Source organism: Recurvomyces mirabilis, assembly GCF_035927965.1.
Source record: "Recurvomyces mirabilis strain CCFEE 5264 chromosome Unknown scaffold_8, whole genome shotgun sequence".
In the NCBI taxonomy this organism is placed as follows: Eukaryota; Fungi; Ascomycota; class Dothideomycetes; order Mycosphaerellales; family Teratosphaeriaceae; genus Recurvomyces; species Recurvomyces mirabilis.
In genome coordinates this window covers 602,574-618,945 of record NW_027041942.1, presented here as the reverse complement: position 1 = coordinate 618,945, position 16,372 = coordinate 602,574, and the positions used below count along the sequence as shown (strand labels likewise).

Here is a 16,372-nt window from a genome sequence, read left to right as displayed (position 1 = left end):
CACTGCTGCCCACAACATTGCTGCGTTAGGCGACTTGGAAGTCTGATGATCATTTTCCGTTCCGTCATATCAACATCGACGGATCATCGTCCGGACGTCTGCATCCTCATCGACTTTTCTGACGATGAGTCCGTCGCCACGGAGTAAAATTGCAGCAGAGAGTCTGCAGATCGGATATGCAGGACTGGCATGTATTCGGGGTAAAAAGCTCAAGGAGCAGAGAGCGCGAAGGAGCCGAAAGCGCAAAAGTGCCGCAATTGGAAAGGATGTGGAGGCGAATTGGTTGTTCTCCGACTCGGTACGAAATACAAGCACCAATGAAGGCCGAAGGAGGTGCTTTCGGCGTCTTTACATCCATCATCTGGTCGAGGACGGCAGACGTGCAGAAGATGACTTCTCCGACAGTCTTGATCTACCAGCCATGGCAAGGTCGATTTAACGACCACGTAGACAGATTCTCCCAGCGGAAATTCCAAAAGCACGTTGCAGAGACACGATGGGAATCCAAAACGAGATCATACCTAACATCAGGAGCGCTGTTCTATCGCGAGACCTAAATCGCCGAGTACCTACCCTGACGCATGCGAAAGGCATATACTACCACACTTTCTGCGGCAGAAGCATCGTGGACGCATGTGGTGGATCTGCTGTTGCATGTCTAGGACACGGCAATGCCAGAGTGACAACGGCAGTCTCGGAGCAGATGGGTAAAGTGCCATACTGCCACAGCCAGTTCTTCACAACTCGCGCGAGTGAGAGACTTGCCGACGCTGTTATACGCTCCACGGATGGGAAGATGTCAAGGCTGCTCACAGTCAGCTCCGGTTCCGAGGCGTTAGAAGCAGCTCTCAAGATTGCTCGGCAGTACTTTCTGGAGTTGCCAGAACCACAACCCCAAAGGAGACACTTTATTGGCCGAGCACCTTCATATCATGGAGCAACGCTGTCGGCTTTGGAAGTTGGGGGCCATCTGAGTCGACGCGCTATGTTTGAGCCAATGCTAGCATCAAAAACTGAGCGTGTGTCCTTATGCAACCCCTATCGTGGCATGCGCCCTGGCGAGACGAGCGAAGAGTATGTCGCACGACTTGCGTACGAGCTGGACACCGCCTTCTCGAGATTTCCACCCAATTCTGTTTGTGCGTTCGTTGCAGAGACAGTGACCGGCGCATCGACAGGCACCATACCTGCTACAGACGGCTACTTCGTGGCCATGAAGAGGGTTTGCGAGAAACATGGAGCACTCCTTATCCTGGACGAGGTTATGTGCGGCATCGGTAGAACAGGAACAATGCACGCTTGGCAACAAGAGGATGTCGTGCCCAACATTCAAGTTGTTGGGAAGGCTTTTGGCGGAGGATTTGTGCCTGTGTCGGGAGTCTTGATCGACAAACAAGTAGACCATGCGATTGAGCATGGCTCCGGAAAGATCTCTCACGGCCAGAGTTTTCAGGCCCATCCCTCCGCATGTGCTGCAGCTCTCGAAGTCCACAACATCATTCTTGAAGAGGAATTACTGGCCAACGTAAAAGCAATGGGTGACCGCCTTGCCGGCACGCTGCAGGAACGAATTGGTTCACACCCTAATGTTGGAGATATTCGTGGTCGTGGCTTGTTCTGGTCGGTAGAATTTGTTCGCAACAAGGCGACCCGCGAATCTCTGCCCAGAGACTGGAACGTAGGCTATGCTTTCCACGAGTTTGCGATGCAAGAGCCATATAACATTTGTGTTTACCCAGGAAATGGCACGGCAGATGGTGTTGTTGGGGACCACACGCTCATCGCACCGGCGTATAATGTCACAGCCGCCGAGATCGATATAATCGTTGATAGATTGGCCAGGGCGGTGACCGACTTTTTCGAAGGACTTACTGGTGCCCGGACGCTTGAGAAAATCCGCCAGTGGTAATGCAGTCCAAGAAGGTCGTTTAAGTCTGACGACCAGTCAATTATAGAACCAGCAGCATTGTGAAAGGCATGATTCCCAGCAAGTCAGAAGACTCAAAGAAGTGCGCAGGGTGATGCATTGTGGTTGAATGTAGGATTTCAAACTCATGTCGGTATATGCAATCTTCAGATACTGCTGTTCGTTCTCGTGTCACAGAGGGAAGGATCGTGAAGAGTGATCGCAGGACCGAAGCACGGAATCGTCGCGGAATGGGCCCGGCACGAGCGGCAGTCTCAGAGTGGATGCGGAAGTGGCGGAAGCTATGCGTTTGAACAAGGAGATATTCATACTGACGAAGACGCAGACCGTTGAGATAATGATGATCCTAAAATAATTTACAATAACCGGGGACAGACTGCGAGGGCGGCGACGTTGCGTGCAGTGACTGTCGTTTACCCGGATGCCACCCCTTCACAAATTTCTCGAAGCAACTCTTCCAGCTCCGACCTCTTGTGCCTTCCACTCGTGATGGTGACGTCCCACCCCCCTTGGCTGGGAATGGCCAGTATATCGATGCGCGAAACGTCGGTCTCGACACGAACCTCTGGCCTCTTGTAGAACTTCAGACGGCAATCATCTTCGCCGAGCAGCTGGGACGGCTGTGTGTCCACATTCTGGTACTGCACAACACAGCCGAAATCGCACAACTGGAGCTCCTCGCTCGACACCTCGCCCGACGCATCCCCAGTCCCAGTGATCTCATATGATAGACCATCAATATACTGCTTCTGCACCGAGCTTCGGGCCTTTGTCGCACTCGGCGCGCCACTGAATTGCACACGGACCGGAACCCAACCAACACACGCTCCCATAACATTCTGCAACTCAGGGCCAAGGACCGAGCGCCCGGACACCACGCGACCAAACACGACGTCGGACAGTCCTGTCACCTTAGCGAGAGCAGCGGCGCAAGCAGAAGTGAAGATAGTGGCCGGAGTAGCCGCACTTGATGAGACGGGCTCTGGCACTGTCGCCGTCACTTCAATACCCATGCCCGGATCCGAATCGGCGAGGATTGTGGGCACCTTGGTTACAGTCGAGCCTCGAAGGAGCGAACGCCAGTGCTGCATGCTGGCAGCGCCTTGTGTAATGCTGGATGTCACGAAATCCTGGAAACGAGCTGACGGAGCCAAGTCTTCGCGCCGATAGGCAGCGTGTAGAGTCTGCATCATTGCCTGAGAGCTTATGGCGTCGTACTGGGCATGCGAAAGGCGGATGATGAGGCGCACGGAGCCAGACAAAGTCCGAGTGAGGATGAACTTGGTGAAGCTGGCACCAAGGCTCACCGCTTCTGCTTGATCGGCTTCACACACATTGGTACAATCTTGCTCTGCATCGCCCTCTGTCTCGTGCACTACGATGATTGGCTTGCTGTTTGCCGGCACCGTTTGTAAGAACCTGTCGCCTGAGGACAGAAATACCAATCGCAATGAATCGAAATGGTACCAAAGGCGGTGGCAAGCTTCGATGAGCCGTGCAACATCCGGTTTTCCATGGAAGTCGACGTAACGATAATCCCACCAGGTTTTTGGAGTCCTGAGCGCTCCTCGAATACACAGCTGTTGGAAGTTCGTCACCGGTAATACTGTGGATGGTGACACGCCAAGCCGTTGGACCTGTCGTTGCGCATTGTGAGTAAGAACGACGGGCTTGATGCTGACACTGCCGCTCGCGAGACTATTCGTCACGTCTTTGCAGCCACTCGAGATCGCACGAGCCAGATCTTCCAAGCTTGAATGTCTGAAGATGTCAGCCACGGTGAGCGCTACGCCGTCTTTGCGAGCGTTCAGGGCTAGACGCATGGCCGTAATTGAATCACCCCCCATCTCGACGAAGCTGTCGTCAAGCCCAATACTGCTTGCGCTGATCCCGATAGTTGAAGCAAACAGCGACTGCAGCTTTATTTCTATTGCAGTTCTTGGCCTGCGATGCTCGCCTTTTCTGGGGACCAATGCTGTGAGTTCTCCGATCGTCATCGAGCCGCCCAATGCACGGAGCTTCCTGCGGTCCGCCTTCCCTGTTGTCGACATAGGTATACAGTCGATCGGGACGTAAGCTGTTGGAATCATGTATGCAGGCACACGTTCCGCGAGTCCTTCGGCAAGACGTTGCATCATCTTGGCCAACTCAGCTGCAGGCATAGCGATGAACGCCACAAGGACCTTCTGGCTACCGTCTTTCGGAGTCACCATCTCCGCCAATATGTTGATGCTGGCGTCGTCGTTTGCCACTTCTCGGATATGATGCTCAATTTCGGCGAGCTCGACGCGTTGGCCGCGAACCTTTACTTGCTGGTCTTTTCGCCGAATATAGATCAGCGTTCCGTCTGGATTGTAACGTACAAGATCTCCAGTCTTATAAACGCGTCCACGACGACCTCCCCTGACGTGGTCTGCGTCCGTCGATACTAGAGCCTTTCGATGGGAAGTTGGTGTCTCGTGGACTGTCGATTGATGTGAGGTGCGGCCGTTCAAGAGCCATTCTGGATCGTGGATGAAAGCCTCATCCGTCTTCTCCTTGTCGTTGAGATAGCCGGCGCCGACTAGTGGCCCTTCTAGCCAAAGCTCTCCGATACTACCAACCATAGCTAGTTGCTTGCTGTTGTCAGGCTTGACCACCCATGTGTTTAGCCCAGTGCCAACGCCAATCTCGTTTGCACGCTTCGACTTCGAAGTGATGTAATTGTATGCCATGCTTTTTGGTGTACATTCTGCTGGTCCGTAGCCATTGATGACTTCGTCAAGAGTACCCCATCGGGCTGCGTCGGAAGCTAGTACCTCCTCGCCACCAAAGGTAAGATGTCTCAGTAGGGGTACATCGGATGCATTCAGCAAACGGGTGATGGAAGGTGTGAGGTCAGTATAGTTGACCTTAAGGCGCCTAATAGACGAAGCCAGGTCACCCCGCCGCTCCCTCTCGTGCGGAACACAAAGACAAGCACCGACTGCGAGAGTGAGTAAGACGTTCAGCCAGGATACCTAGAACACAATGTTAGAGCCTGTATCATGTCTTGCGTATCATTCATATCCTTCGTCCTGCTTACGTCAAATGCGTACGAAACATAGTCGTATACTCGGGAGCTACTAGTCATCCCAAATGGCACTCGCTGATACTTGATCGCTGTTGCGAAGTTCGCATGTGTAATGATTGCGCCCTTCGGTGTCCCCGTGCTCCCAGAAGTGAACACTACATAAAGCGGATGGCTCGGATCGACTTTCGGCAAGCAGGCACGCTCTCTCCCAGTGGCTGTAACATCCGAACTCGTGGTCACAAGAGACTGCGGTAGGATGACCTTGGTCGTACCACTGAGAAGCCGCGCAGCCGATGGTCCTTTTACTAGTGAGGCGAGGATGACTGTAGCGGAGGTTTGAGCAACGATGCGACGAAGATGGGCCTCAGGTTGTGTCGCATCCATGGTTACGCAAGCGGCACCAGCCTTCATCACACCAAGGATAGCAACGGTAGTCCACATCGACTTTTCGAAGTATATAGGCACAAGATCGCCATATCCAATGCCGAGGTCAACAAGGTGATGAGCTACTTGTGTTCCATAGCGGTTGAGCTCGTGGTATGTGAGATCCCCGTCCCAGGCACAAAGAGCAGGCGCATCGGGCTGCCGGCGTGCTGTATCACCAATAATCTCGTGGACGCAAGAGTTTTCTGCTGATGGTACGGTTGCATTCCACGACCAGATGGTCTTTAGGTCGTGAGCGCTGACAAAGTCGACCTCGCCCATTGGTGAAGTACTGTTGTGTCCTGCACAAAGCTGACGGAGGATATGTTCGAATTGGTGCCCTATACGCTCCATCTGTTCGGTTGCGAGTACTTGCGAGTCATAGGTCGCTAGGCAGTGGAGATCGCCATCTCTTATCTTGCATTGTATCTTAAGCGCATAAGTTGCAAAGGCGGCATTGATATGATCGTTTCCTCTGGCAGCTGGATCCGATATAGAGTACTGGAAAGGTCCGTCGGTAGCCGATTCTTCGCTTTCGAGCTGCACGTCTAGGAGCGTCTGAAACTGACAGGCCAACTCAGCTTCCGGACTGATCCGTCGAATGCTCTGCAGGCCAACTTGTTCGACTGCAGTAAGTCTGATAGTCTGCTCTTGTAGTCCCAACAAGAATTGTGAAACGTTGGCGTTCTTGTTGATCACAATACGCACCGGAACAGTGGCGATGGTTGGCCCCACCACGTCTTCGATGCGGTATACGTTCGCCTGACGGCCCATAGTGATGACGCTGAATAACGCCTCGTCCGCGTCAGTCAACTGTGCAATATAGACACCCCAAGCTGCGCGGATGGCGACAGAAGGCGTGACGTTACTCTGCGGCCACTTCACGCCATGAACGGTCCAGGCGAAGGTTTTGTCGGCAGCTGGTCGGTACGCTTTTGAAGGGAGCGCCGGGAATGGCTGTGACTCCAATCCAGAGAGGTATTCACGCCAGCACTCAATAGCAGCATCTTTATCCATGTTGGTGACGTAATCAACGAACGACTGGAACGGTGGAGTCGACGGCAGAGATTGTCCAAGAAAAGCCGATTTCGCTCTTTTCAATATGATTTGCAACGACCAATTGTCGTACACAGCATGGTGGAATGTCCACACGAAGAAGTGTCGTCCGGAATCCTTGACCAGTCCAAAGCGAGCAAGAGACGTACCAAGGCCCATTTCGTCCTCCTTGTCTCGTGCGATGTAACCAGACAGTGATTGGTGTTCCAGCCAGTTGGCGTCTTCATCGACAACAACATTCGTCAGACCAAGGCCTGGGAGATCTGCAATCCGAGTGCGCAAGATAGGTGTCGCCTGTACGACTTGACTCCACATGCTGCGGAAAGTGTCGAGCTTGACAGAGTCACGCAATTCGAGCACGAATCGCGCTACGTAGTCGCCGGACCTTCTCGCTGTTAGGGCAAGCAATCCCTCTTGCAATGGCGTACAGGGAAAAGCATCCTGAATTTTGGCAGCCTGTACGGAGCAGAGGAGGGCTGCATCGTTACAGACTCTCTTCTTCGAGAGCTCATCGATCAAGCCGAATGGGCTGAGACTTTTCTGCTCAAGCTTTGGCCTGGAGGTGTTGTCGCTCACGAACAGAGCTAGGTCGCTCAGAACGGGAGCTTTGAAAATGTCCGCTACTGTGAGGGCGATGCCTTCCTCTTGAGCAGCTAAACGAACAAGCCGCATAGCACCAATTGAATCGCCTCCTATTTGCAAGAAGCTGTCATCTCGACCGATACTGCTACTCTCAATGCCAAGAAGCGAGGCCCATAGAGACTGTAAGCGTGTTTCCATATCAGTAGTCGGCTTGCGGCGTTCACTCGAGTTGTTGGCAGCTGCTAGTTCCTCGAGGGTAAGTAAGCTTCCGATCTCGCGTAGTCTCCGGCGATCCGTTTTCCCAGTAGTATTCATAGGTATACTGGAAAGTGGAACATAGGCACCAGGTATCATATGCACAGGGACGACTTTGCTCAACCTGCTGCTGGCTTCCGTGGTGATCTGCGAGATTAAAGCCGCCGTGGTGGGTTCAGCTGGGTTGGGTGTCTCCTTGTTTTCGAAGAATGCAACGAGCAGAGGCTCCGTCGACTGCTTGGGGTAGATCAATTCTACTGCGATCCGGGTTTTGAGAACATCTGTAAGACTCTGTTTGACATGATGTTCGATGTCACCCAGTTCTACCCTTTGCCCTCGGATCTTGACTTGCATATCCTTGCGGGTAATGAACTCTAGTCTGCCATCGGGCTCACACCTAACCAGATCGCCTGTTCTGTATAGCCGACCCGTACGACCTGGATACTGTGTCGATCCGCGGACGAGCCATGGTGGACTGTGGACGAAGGCTTTAGCAGATAATTGTGGCTGGCCGAGATAGCCTTCACCAACGAGAGGGCCTTCCAGAACGAGTTCGCCGACGGCACCTATTGGTACAAGTCCTGGAGTACCCTCGGGCTTGATGACCCAGGTGTTGAAGCCCATTCCTTTTCCGATTCTAGGCACTTGCTCGTCATTATCTACCATCGGCTCCGAGGTCGCGAATGCCGTGCATTCAGTTGGGCCATAGGTGTTCGTGAGAGAGGCGTGCGACAACCACTGCGCTTTATCGGAGGGCGTGAGTACTTCCCCAACGAGCAGGAGAGTCTTCAGGTCCGGCACAGCCGTGGGATCTAAGAAGCGAGCTACAGTCGGCGTAAGATGTGCGTAGTTGACACGAAGGGTCCGCATCGATTCGGCAAGCCTGGTCTGGCGGTCTCCTTCACTAGGGACGCAGAGACATGCTCCCGCAGCCAATGTATGAAGGAGATTAGCACACGACAAGTCAAATGCATACGATGCGAAATCGAACACGCGCGAAGTCGGAAGAATGCGCAGTGGTTCTCGTTGATGGAAGATGGCGCTGGTGAAGTTCTGATGCGTCATAACAGCTCCTTTGGAGATGCCCGTGCTGCCAGATGTGAATGCGACATACAGCCTGTTCGAGGAACTGGTTGCCGGCAAAGCAGCCGTCTTTACCGCCCTAGAATCGAGATCGTCGAGTGTTGCATGATCAGTGACCACGACTCTTGCGCTGGTCGCGAGTCGGCTGGCCATCGAGAAATTAGCTTTCGAACAAAGTATGAACCCTGGCTTGGTTTGGTCGATGATGGAGCGTAAGCGCTCTTCCGGCTGGGATGGATCTGTTCCGACAAATGATGCGCCTGATTTGATTACAGCCATCTGGGCTACTGGCATCCACATTGATTTCTCGAAGCATAGTGGAACAACATCGTTGCAGGTGACACCAAGATCAACGAGATGAAGGGCCAGCCGTGTTGAAATTCGATCGAGCTCTGCGTAGCTTAGTGCACCGTCCCAGGCACAAATCGCAGGGGCAGCAGGCTGTTGAATCGCAGCTTCAGTGATCACGTCGTGCACGCACACGTCGTCGAAGATGGCTGGCACGCTCGCATTTCGGGACCATATCGTATCAAGATCCTGATCGCAAGCAAAATCGATGTCGGCGAGTCGTTTGCTCATGTTCGACCGAGCGCACAGAAGTCCCAGGGTATGCCCAAGCTGATTTCCAAGCTGTTCCATAAGAGCAGAACTGATCTGGTTTGAGTCATAGCTGAATTTGAAGCGAACTCCGTCTGTGGCAATATTACAGATGACTTGTAGCCCATAAGTGTTGAATGCATCGACAGCGTCGTCGACTCGCACACCTAAATCTTTCAAGTCGCACATGTCGAACAGAGTAGTCTCAGGATCTTGCACCTCTTCGATCGGCTGTATAACAAGCACTGTCTGGAACTCGGATGCTCGTGCGGTGCTGGTGTTGATGTGACGGATTCGTTGTAAGCCAAGCTGTTCTGCCACGGTCATCTCGACTGCGTCCAGCTGGACCTGATGGAGAAGCTTGGAGAGAACCTGGCTGCCGTCGGCTACGACTCGTACAGGCACTAGAGAGATCGTCGGACCGACCATCTGCTCGACCTCAGCAAGAGAAGTCTGCCGACCAATGACTGTGGCCCCAAAAACGACTTCTTGCTCTCCCGTAAACTGTGCTGCCACAATGGCCCACGCAGCTCGAATTATAGTCGATGCAGTAATATTACCTTGCGGCCAGGTAACTTTCACATCCTTAGTAGTCATCTCGTCTGTGGTAGAATGATATCCTGGAGATGGGAGTGCTGGAAATGGAGATGCCTCGAGCCCTTCCAAGTACGAGGACCATAGCGATTCGGCGTGCGACACTCTGTCCGTATCCGTAATGTACTGTACGAACCGTTGGAATGGCGCGGTGAACGGTAGGGTCTTTCCTCGGTACGCTAGCTGCAGGCGATCCATCAGTAGGAGCATCGACCACCCGTCATAGAGTGCATGGTGTATCGTCCAGACGAAGAAATTCTGCCTTCGTGCTGCATCACGGACTAGGCAGGAATGTGTGAGCGACCTTCCCAACCCGAATTCACGCTTCCGATCTTTTCCAATATACTGATCAAGAGAGTCGTGCTCTTCCCAACTTCGGGCTTCGGTAAGAATGACTTGAGCCAGGCCCGAGCAGGACAGGTCCACAACCTGCGTCCGTAGAATCGGCGTTGTTCGTAGCACCAGCTCCCAAGCAGCCCGGAACTTTTCAATATCAACCTCAGGTCGAAGTTGTAATATAAATCGAGCTGTATAGTCGCCCGGCCGCTTCGCGGTCAATGACAGTAAGCCCTCTTGTAAAGGAGTGCAAGGAAACACATCTTCAATGCAGTCGACCTGTACACCACACATCGTAGCAGCCTGACTACGGACCTGTGCAGGTGTCATGTTATTCTTGAGAAGCGAGAACGGCATGAGCTCTTGCTCGAGCTGAATCTCCGAGGCAGAGTCTTTGGCGAGATCAGCGAGTTCCGACAGAACTGGCTGCTTGAAGATATCAGCCACAGTGAGTGAGACGCCGCTCTCCCGGGCTGCGCGGACGAGTCGCATAGCAGCGATGGAGTCCCCTCCAATCTGGAGGAAGCTGTCATCGAGGCCAATAGTAGCGGCATCGATACCAAGGGTGTTTGCCCACATCGTCTGCATTCGTACCTCCATCGCCCTCGTCGGCCTTCGATACTCTCTTCTCGAGGGATTGAGAGCAGCCAGTGCCTCCAAAGTCATAGTATGACCAATCTCACGCAGTTGTCGACGATTGGCCTTGCCGGTGGCTGTCATGGGAAACCGAGACACCGGAATATACGCACTCGGTATCATGTATCCGGGCACTGCATCCCGTAGTTGCGCATTCCAGGCTAGAACCATGGCGCGGAGCTTCGATTGGTCATCCTGATCATTTCCGGAGACTTCGGTCAAACATACGAATGCAACAAGTAACGAGCGGCTCCCGTTGCTTGGGATAATCGTCTCAGCAAGCACATGTGCATCTTCCGGTGTCTCCATTGTCTGGCGGATGTGCTCCTCCACATCGCTGAGCTCAAATCGTTGACCATTGATCTTGACTTGTGCATCCTTTCGACTAACGAAGATGAGCTGACCATGCTCACCATACTTCATTAAATCTCCGGATTTGTAGAGACGGCTACGGCGACCCGGTACGCCCGATATGCCCTGTGTCATCCAGATTGGATCATGAATAAACAATTCTCTGGTTAGGGCTTCATTGTTCAAGTAGCCTTCTCCAACCAGCGGCCCTTCAATAAGAACTTCGCCCACAGCGCCCACAGCGGCAAGCTTGTTGTAGTCTCGAGGGTCCACAAGCCAGAGATTGACACCCTGGCCGCTACCAATATATGGCACGTCTTCGACGGTCCCGTTGTGACGCGAGATGGCGACTGGTGGCACACACTCGGCAGGTCCGTATACATTGAAACGATCAATTGACCCAGGCCAGCGTGCAAAGTCCGCCGCCGTTGCCGGCTCTCCCCCCAACAAAATGCTCCTCAGGCCTGGCAATAGCCCTGGGTCGAGTAGTCGAGCGGTGGAAGGAGGCATGCCGAGCGTATTCGCAGAAAGCTTCAGGTACGACCCAGTAATGTCGTCTTTCCGGTCCTTTTCGGACGGTATGCACAGACAGCCTCCAGCAACCAGAACGTGAAGCATCTCAAACCAAGCGGCATCGAAGCTGTACGATGCAAAGCCATATTTTCTCGTCTCGGAAGAGTAATTGAATACGTTGGCTTGGTGTTTGACCGCACTACAGAAGCTGCGGTGCGTGATAAGAGCTCCTTTCGGAACACCAGTGCTTCCGGAAGTAAAGACCACGTACAAAAGGTGAGCTGCATCGACAACAGGTAAGGGCCGATCAGCCAGAGAAGTTTCGTTCTCGTCCGACAGGAATTGGTCAACAGGCAGAACGGGTACAGTAAGTAGCTGCTGCGCGAGAGGCCGCGTGCTAGCCAAGGCCAAACAAAGGACTGGCTTGACTTGCGACACGATAGACAACAAGCGATCCTTTGGAAGTGTGCAGTCGATGAGCATGCCCGCTGCTCCGGCCTTCATCGTTCCAAGTACGGCGACCGGCGCCCACCGCGATTTCTCGAAGCAGAGCGGCACGACCGTGCCACGACAAACGTTTTGACCAATCAAATATTGAGCTAAATTTGTAGACAGACGGTCAAGCTCTCTATAGGTGAGCTCTCCGTCCCAAGCGCAGATAGCCGGCGAGTTGGGTTGGTGGAGGACGTGCGCCGTGATGAGGTTGTGGACGCAAACATCATCGTCAGCCGCTTCTGGTGCAGCCGTCTTGCCCGCCCAGATAGTATGCAAGTCTTCGCTGCTGATGAAGTTGACATCCGCAAGCCTCTTGGCGGCGTTACGATTTGTCGAAAGCTGCCGAAGAATATGCTCGTACTGGTGACTCATGCGCTGTACCTTGGTCTTGCCCATGAGTTTGGGGTCGAAACTGATTGAGCACTCAATACCATCGTCGTGCAGGATACATTCGATCATAAGGCCATATGTGTTCATCGCAGGGAGAACATGTGCCGCTTCCGCAATGGCTCCTTCCAACGAGACTCGTTCCAAAGGTCCATCCACATTGTCTGGCAATCGGTCCTGGTTGGGTTGTATGTTCAACAGCATCTGAAATTGGCACGCTTGCTCAGCGTCGGTACTGATCTTCCGAATCTGCTGAAGACCCAGCTGTTCCACTTCTGCGATCTCTACGTTCCGCGCCTGTAGGTCTTGGAGGAAGTCAGCTATTTTGAGATCTTTGTCCAGCACAATGCGCATCGGGGTAGCCGCTATCGTAGGGCCCACAATATCCTCGATACCAGGCACGTTGCCTTGTCGACCCATGGAGATCACACCGAACAGCGCCTCGTCCAGGTTTGTGTATTGGGACACTAGGACTGCCCATGCAGCACGAACCACAGTCGATGCGGTGACATTGCATCTGGGCCAGTCAATCCCGCTTATCCGGGAGACAATCGTCTGATCGGCTACAGGCTGATAGGTTGCCGATGGAAGTGCTGGGAAGGGCGAGGCTTCAATCCCCTGGAAGTACGTACGCCACAGGCTCTGTGCCTGTGTTCGGTCGCCATCGACAACGGTCTTCACAAATGACTGGAATGGCGACCCCGTTTGAAGGACAGCACCGTTGTAAGCCCGTCTCATCCTGTCCATCATCAGTTGCATGGACCATCCATCGTATAGCGCATGATGGATCGTCCATACGAAGAGTCGACCACGCTTCGCATCATCAACGAGTGCGACCGAAATCAGCGGCGTTCCTAAGCCAATATCACGCTGCTGGTCCTCCATGACGTATTGATCCAGGCAGCTGCTTCGGTGCCAGCTTACTGGCTCGTCTACGATGACTTGGACTAGACCGACACCGGAAGAAATGCCTGCAAGATCGACAATGCGTGTCCGTAAAATCGGAGTGGTGTGCACGACATGATTCCAAGTACTCTGGAAAGATTCTGCATCAGCCGAAACTTTAAGGATATACCGGGCCACGAAGTCTCCCGATCGTTTGGATGTCAGAGCAAGGAGCCCTTCCTGCATCGGTGTGCATGGAAAGGCGTCCTCCACCTGTTCTGGCCGCAATCGACAGAAAGCAGCCGCCTGGTGACGAATGTGATCCGGCTGTAGGCCTTGTAGCAGAGTAAAGGGCCCGACTTCCTGAACTCGCTCCGGGCCTGAGACATCGCCGAGAAGCGTGGCGAGGTCAGCCAGCACCGGATTCTTTAGTATAGTCGCTACAGCTAGGGGTATACCTGCACGTCGTGCTTCGCGAGCAAGCCTCATAGCGGTGATCGAATCACCACCTAACAGTAGAAAGCTGTCATCCAGTCCAATACTGGCTGGGCTGATTCCTAGGACAGATGCCCATAATGCCTGTAGACGTAGCTCACACGCCGTGGTCGGTTCACGGTACTCGACCCTGTTCAGAGCGACGAGCTCTTCCATAGTCATTTGGCTCGCAATTTCCCGGAGTTTGCGATGATCCGCCTTGCCAGTCGCAGACATCGGAATGCGATCCATGCCGATATATCCTCCGGGAATCATGTACGAAGGCACACGGCTCTTAAGCCCCTCGGAGATATGGCGCATACGACTTGCCAGAGCTCCACGACCATCATCCTGGCAGGTAGATGGCATTGTGGCCAAGAATGCTACGAGGACCTTGTCGCTGCTACCACGAGGGGTAACCATTTCTGCCACGACGTTGACACCTTCACCGCCCGAGGATCGGATGTGGTGCTCGATCTCTGCTAGTTCCACTCTGTGACCCCGTACTTTCACTTGCTGATCCTTTCTTCGGACGTATACAAGCGATCCATCCGGATTGTAGCGAACGAGGTCTCCTGTCCTGTATACACGTCCACGGCCGCTAGATTCTTTACTTTGATCTAGCCAAGGAAGGGTTTCGAAGAAAGCGGCAGCAGTCTTCTCTCGGTCTCCAAGGTACCCGGCCCCTACGAGTGGTCCTTCGAGCCATAGCTCTCCGATAGCACCTATGATCGAAAGTTTACTTTCATTATCGGGTTCGACTACCCATGTGTTAAGACCTGTCCCGGCCCCGATCTGGTTCGCAAGCTTCGACGAGCCGTCGGCAGTATAATTATAGGCCATGCTTTTAGGAGTGCATTCTGCCGGACCATATCCGTTCACGACGTCGCCAATATTCTGCCAACGAGACACATCCTCGGCGAGGACTTCCTCACCACCAAAAGTGAGGTGCATGAGAGACGGGACGTCGCCAGCATCTAGCAGGCGACTGATAGAAGGAGTTAAATCCGCATAGTTAACGTCCAATCGACGGATCGAAGAGGCTAGATCGTTCCGGCGTTCGGCCTCGTTAGGCACGCAGAGGCATGCGCCTGTGGCGAATGTGAGCAAAGAATTCAGCCATGAGACATCGAACGCGTAAGAGACGTAGTCGAAGACCCGACTGCTGCTGGTCATTCCCAGAGGGCCTTGCTGGTGCTTAATAGCACTACTGAAGTTGGTGTGCGTGATAGTAGCACCCTTTGGCGTTCCCGTGCTACCGGAAGTGAAAACGACATAGAGTCTGTCGTGGGGATATACAGTCGGCAGGTCCGTGGAGTCGACCGAAACGCTCAAGTGTGGGTCTGACAGCAGAGCTTCGGGTCTCAGAACTAGCAGCGATTCGTCTGCCAGCGTCGCGGCAAGCTTTTCATTCGCTGAGGACGTAAGGATTACACGTGCTGATGTCTGTTGGATAATTCGGCGCAGATGAGCTTCTGGATGGGTCGTGTCCATGGTCACACACGCAGCACCAGCCTTTACGACTGCGAGAATGGCGACGGACGTCCACATAGATTTCTCGAAGCACAAAGGAACGATGTCCGTCCGTACGATACCTAGAGTCGAGACCAGATGATGGGCAAGACGGGTCGATAATTGATCAAGCTGAGTGTACGTAAGGTCGCCATCCCACGCGCACACGGCTGGGCAGTCTGGTTGGGCTCTTGTGGTCTCTGCGATCAAGTCGTGAACGCACATCTCGAGGGGCTCAGGCACGGTCGCGTTCCATGACCAGATGGTGCTGAGATCATGCGGGCTCACCAGATCGATCGTAGACAGAGGTGCCGAGGCGAGATCAGGGTTGCAGAATAGACGAAGGACATGTTCGAGCTGCCGCACCATCCGCTGGACGAATTCGACGTCCAGGATCCTGGGATCAAAGGCGATGTTGAGATGCAAGCCATCTTGTCTTGCCGAGTATATGAGGACCAATGCATGTGTGCTAGCCTTGCCCTCCACGTCAGATGATGCCTGGAGTAGCAAGGTCTGGAAGTGGCAAGCATGATCCGTATGAGTGCTGATGGCTCGGAGGACATGTGGATCAATGCGGACAGCGCGCTTTTGTAACGTCGTCGTGTCCCGATCTACACGGCTTAGGAAGTCTCTAATGGTCTCCTCGCCGTCCACCCGCACTTGCATCGGCACAATAGCGGTATCATCATCAGTTGAGGAAGAGCTGTCCTCCACAGAGGTGCCGATACCAAACAGTGCCTGAGCAATGCCGGTGTGTTTTGCTGCGATCGCAGACCAAGCGGCCCGCACAACCGTTCCGGACCGCACCATTGCCGGCCATCGAATCGACTCAATGGCATGTTCCAATTTATCCTTCGCAATTGGCCTGAATCCCATCGAGGGTAGGGATGGGAAGGGCTGAGCATCAAGGGCGTCGAAGTATTGCTGCCAAAAGCGCGCAGCATACTGCTTTGCGTCTTGATCAGCTCCAGGTGAGTCGGCTTCGACGAAGCAAGAGGCGGGTGAAGCTACGCAAGACATGATCGCGTAATTGGACTAATGAGTTGATTTGGGGCAGATGTGACGCAAGTAAGCAGTCAATTATTAGATCTCGCAGCGCGCGGGAGGGAGCTGAATATGTTGCATTATATGATTCTACGATATCTATGTTCGGTATATGGTCCTGAGCGATGATCAAGAGTGAACGCGTTGCGTCGCTTCGGCAATGCAATCGC

At 53.5% G+C, this 16,372-nt stretch overlaps 2 protein-coding genes across 2 annotated transcripts; one reads left to right on the top strand and one right to left on the bottom strand.

Annotated features, from left to right (window-relative positions):
* Positions 1 to 124: 124 nt before the first annotated feature.
* On the top strand, positions 125 to 1,909 carry LTS14_003859 (uncharacterized protein; the record flags this gene model as incomplete). Its single annotated transcript, XM_064836561.1, has 2 exons — positions 125 to 429; positions 490 to 1,909. 2 exons carry the CDS (start codon positions 125 to 127, stop codon positions 1,907 to 1,909), a joined length of 1,725 nt encoding a protein of 574 aa, XP_064695952.1.
* Positions 1,910 to 2,340: 431 nt separating this feature from the next.
* On the bottom strand, positions 2,341 to 16,178 carry LTS14_003858 (uncharacterized protein; the record flags this gene model as incomplete). The annotated part of the gene is made up of 2 exons (XM_064836560.1): positions 2,341 to 4,926; positions 4,992 to 16,178. The coding sequence occupies 2 exons, from the start codon at positions 16,176 to 16,178 to the stop codon at positions 2,341 to 2,343; spliced, it is 13,773 nt and encodes a 4,590-aa protein (XP_064695951.1).
* Positions 16,179 to 16,372: the final 194 nt, after the last annotated feature.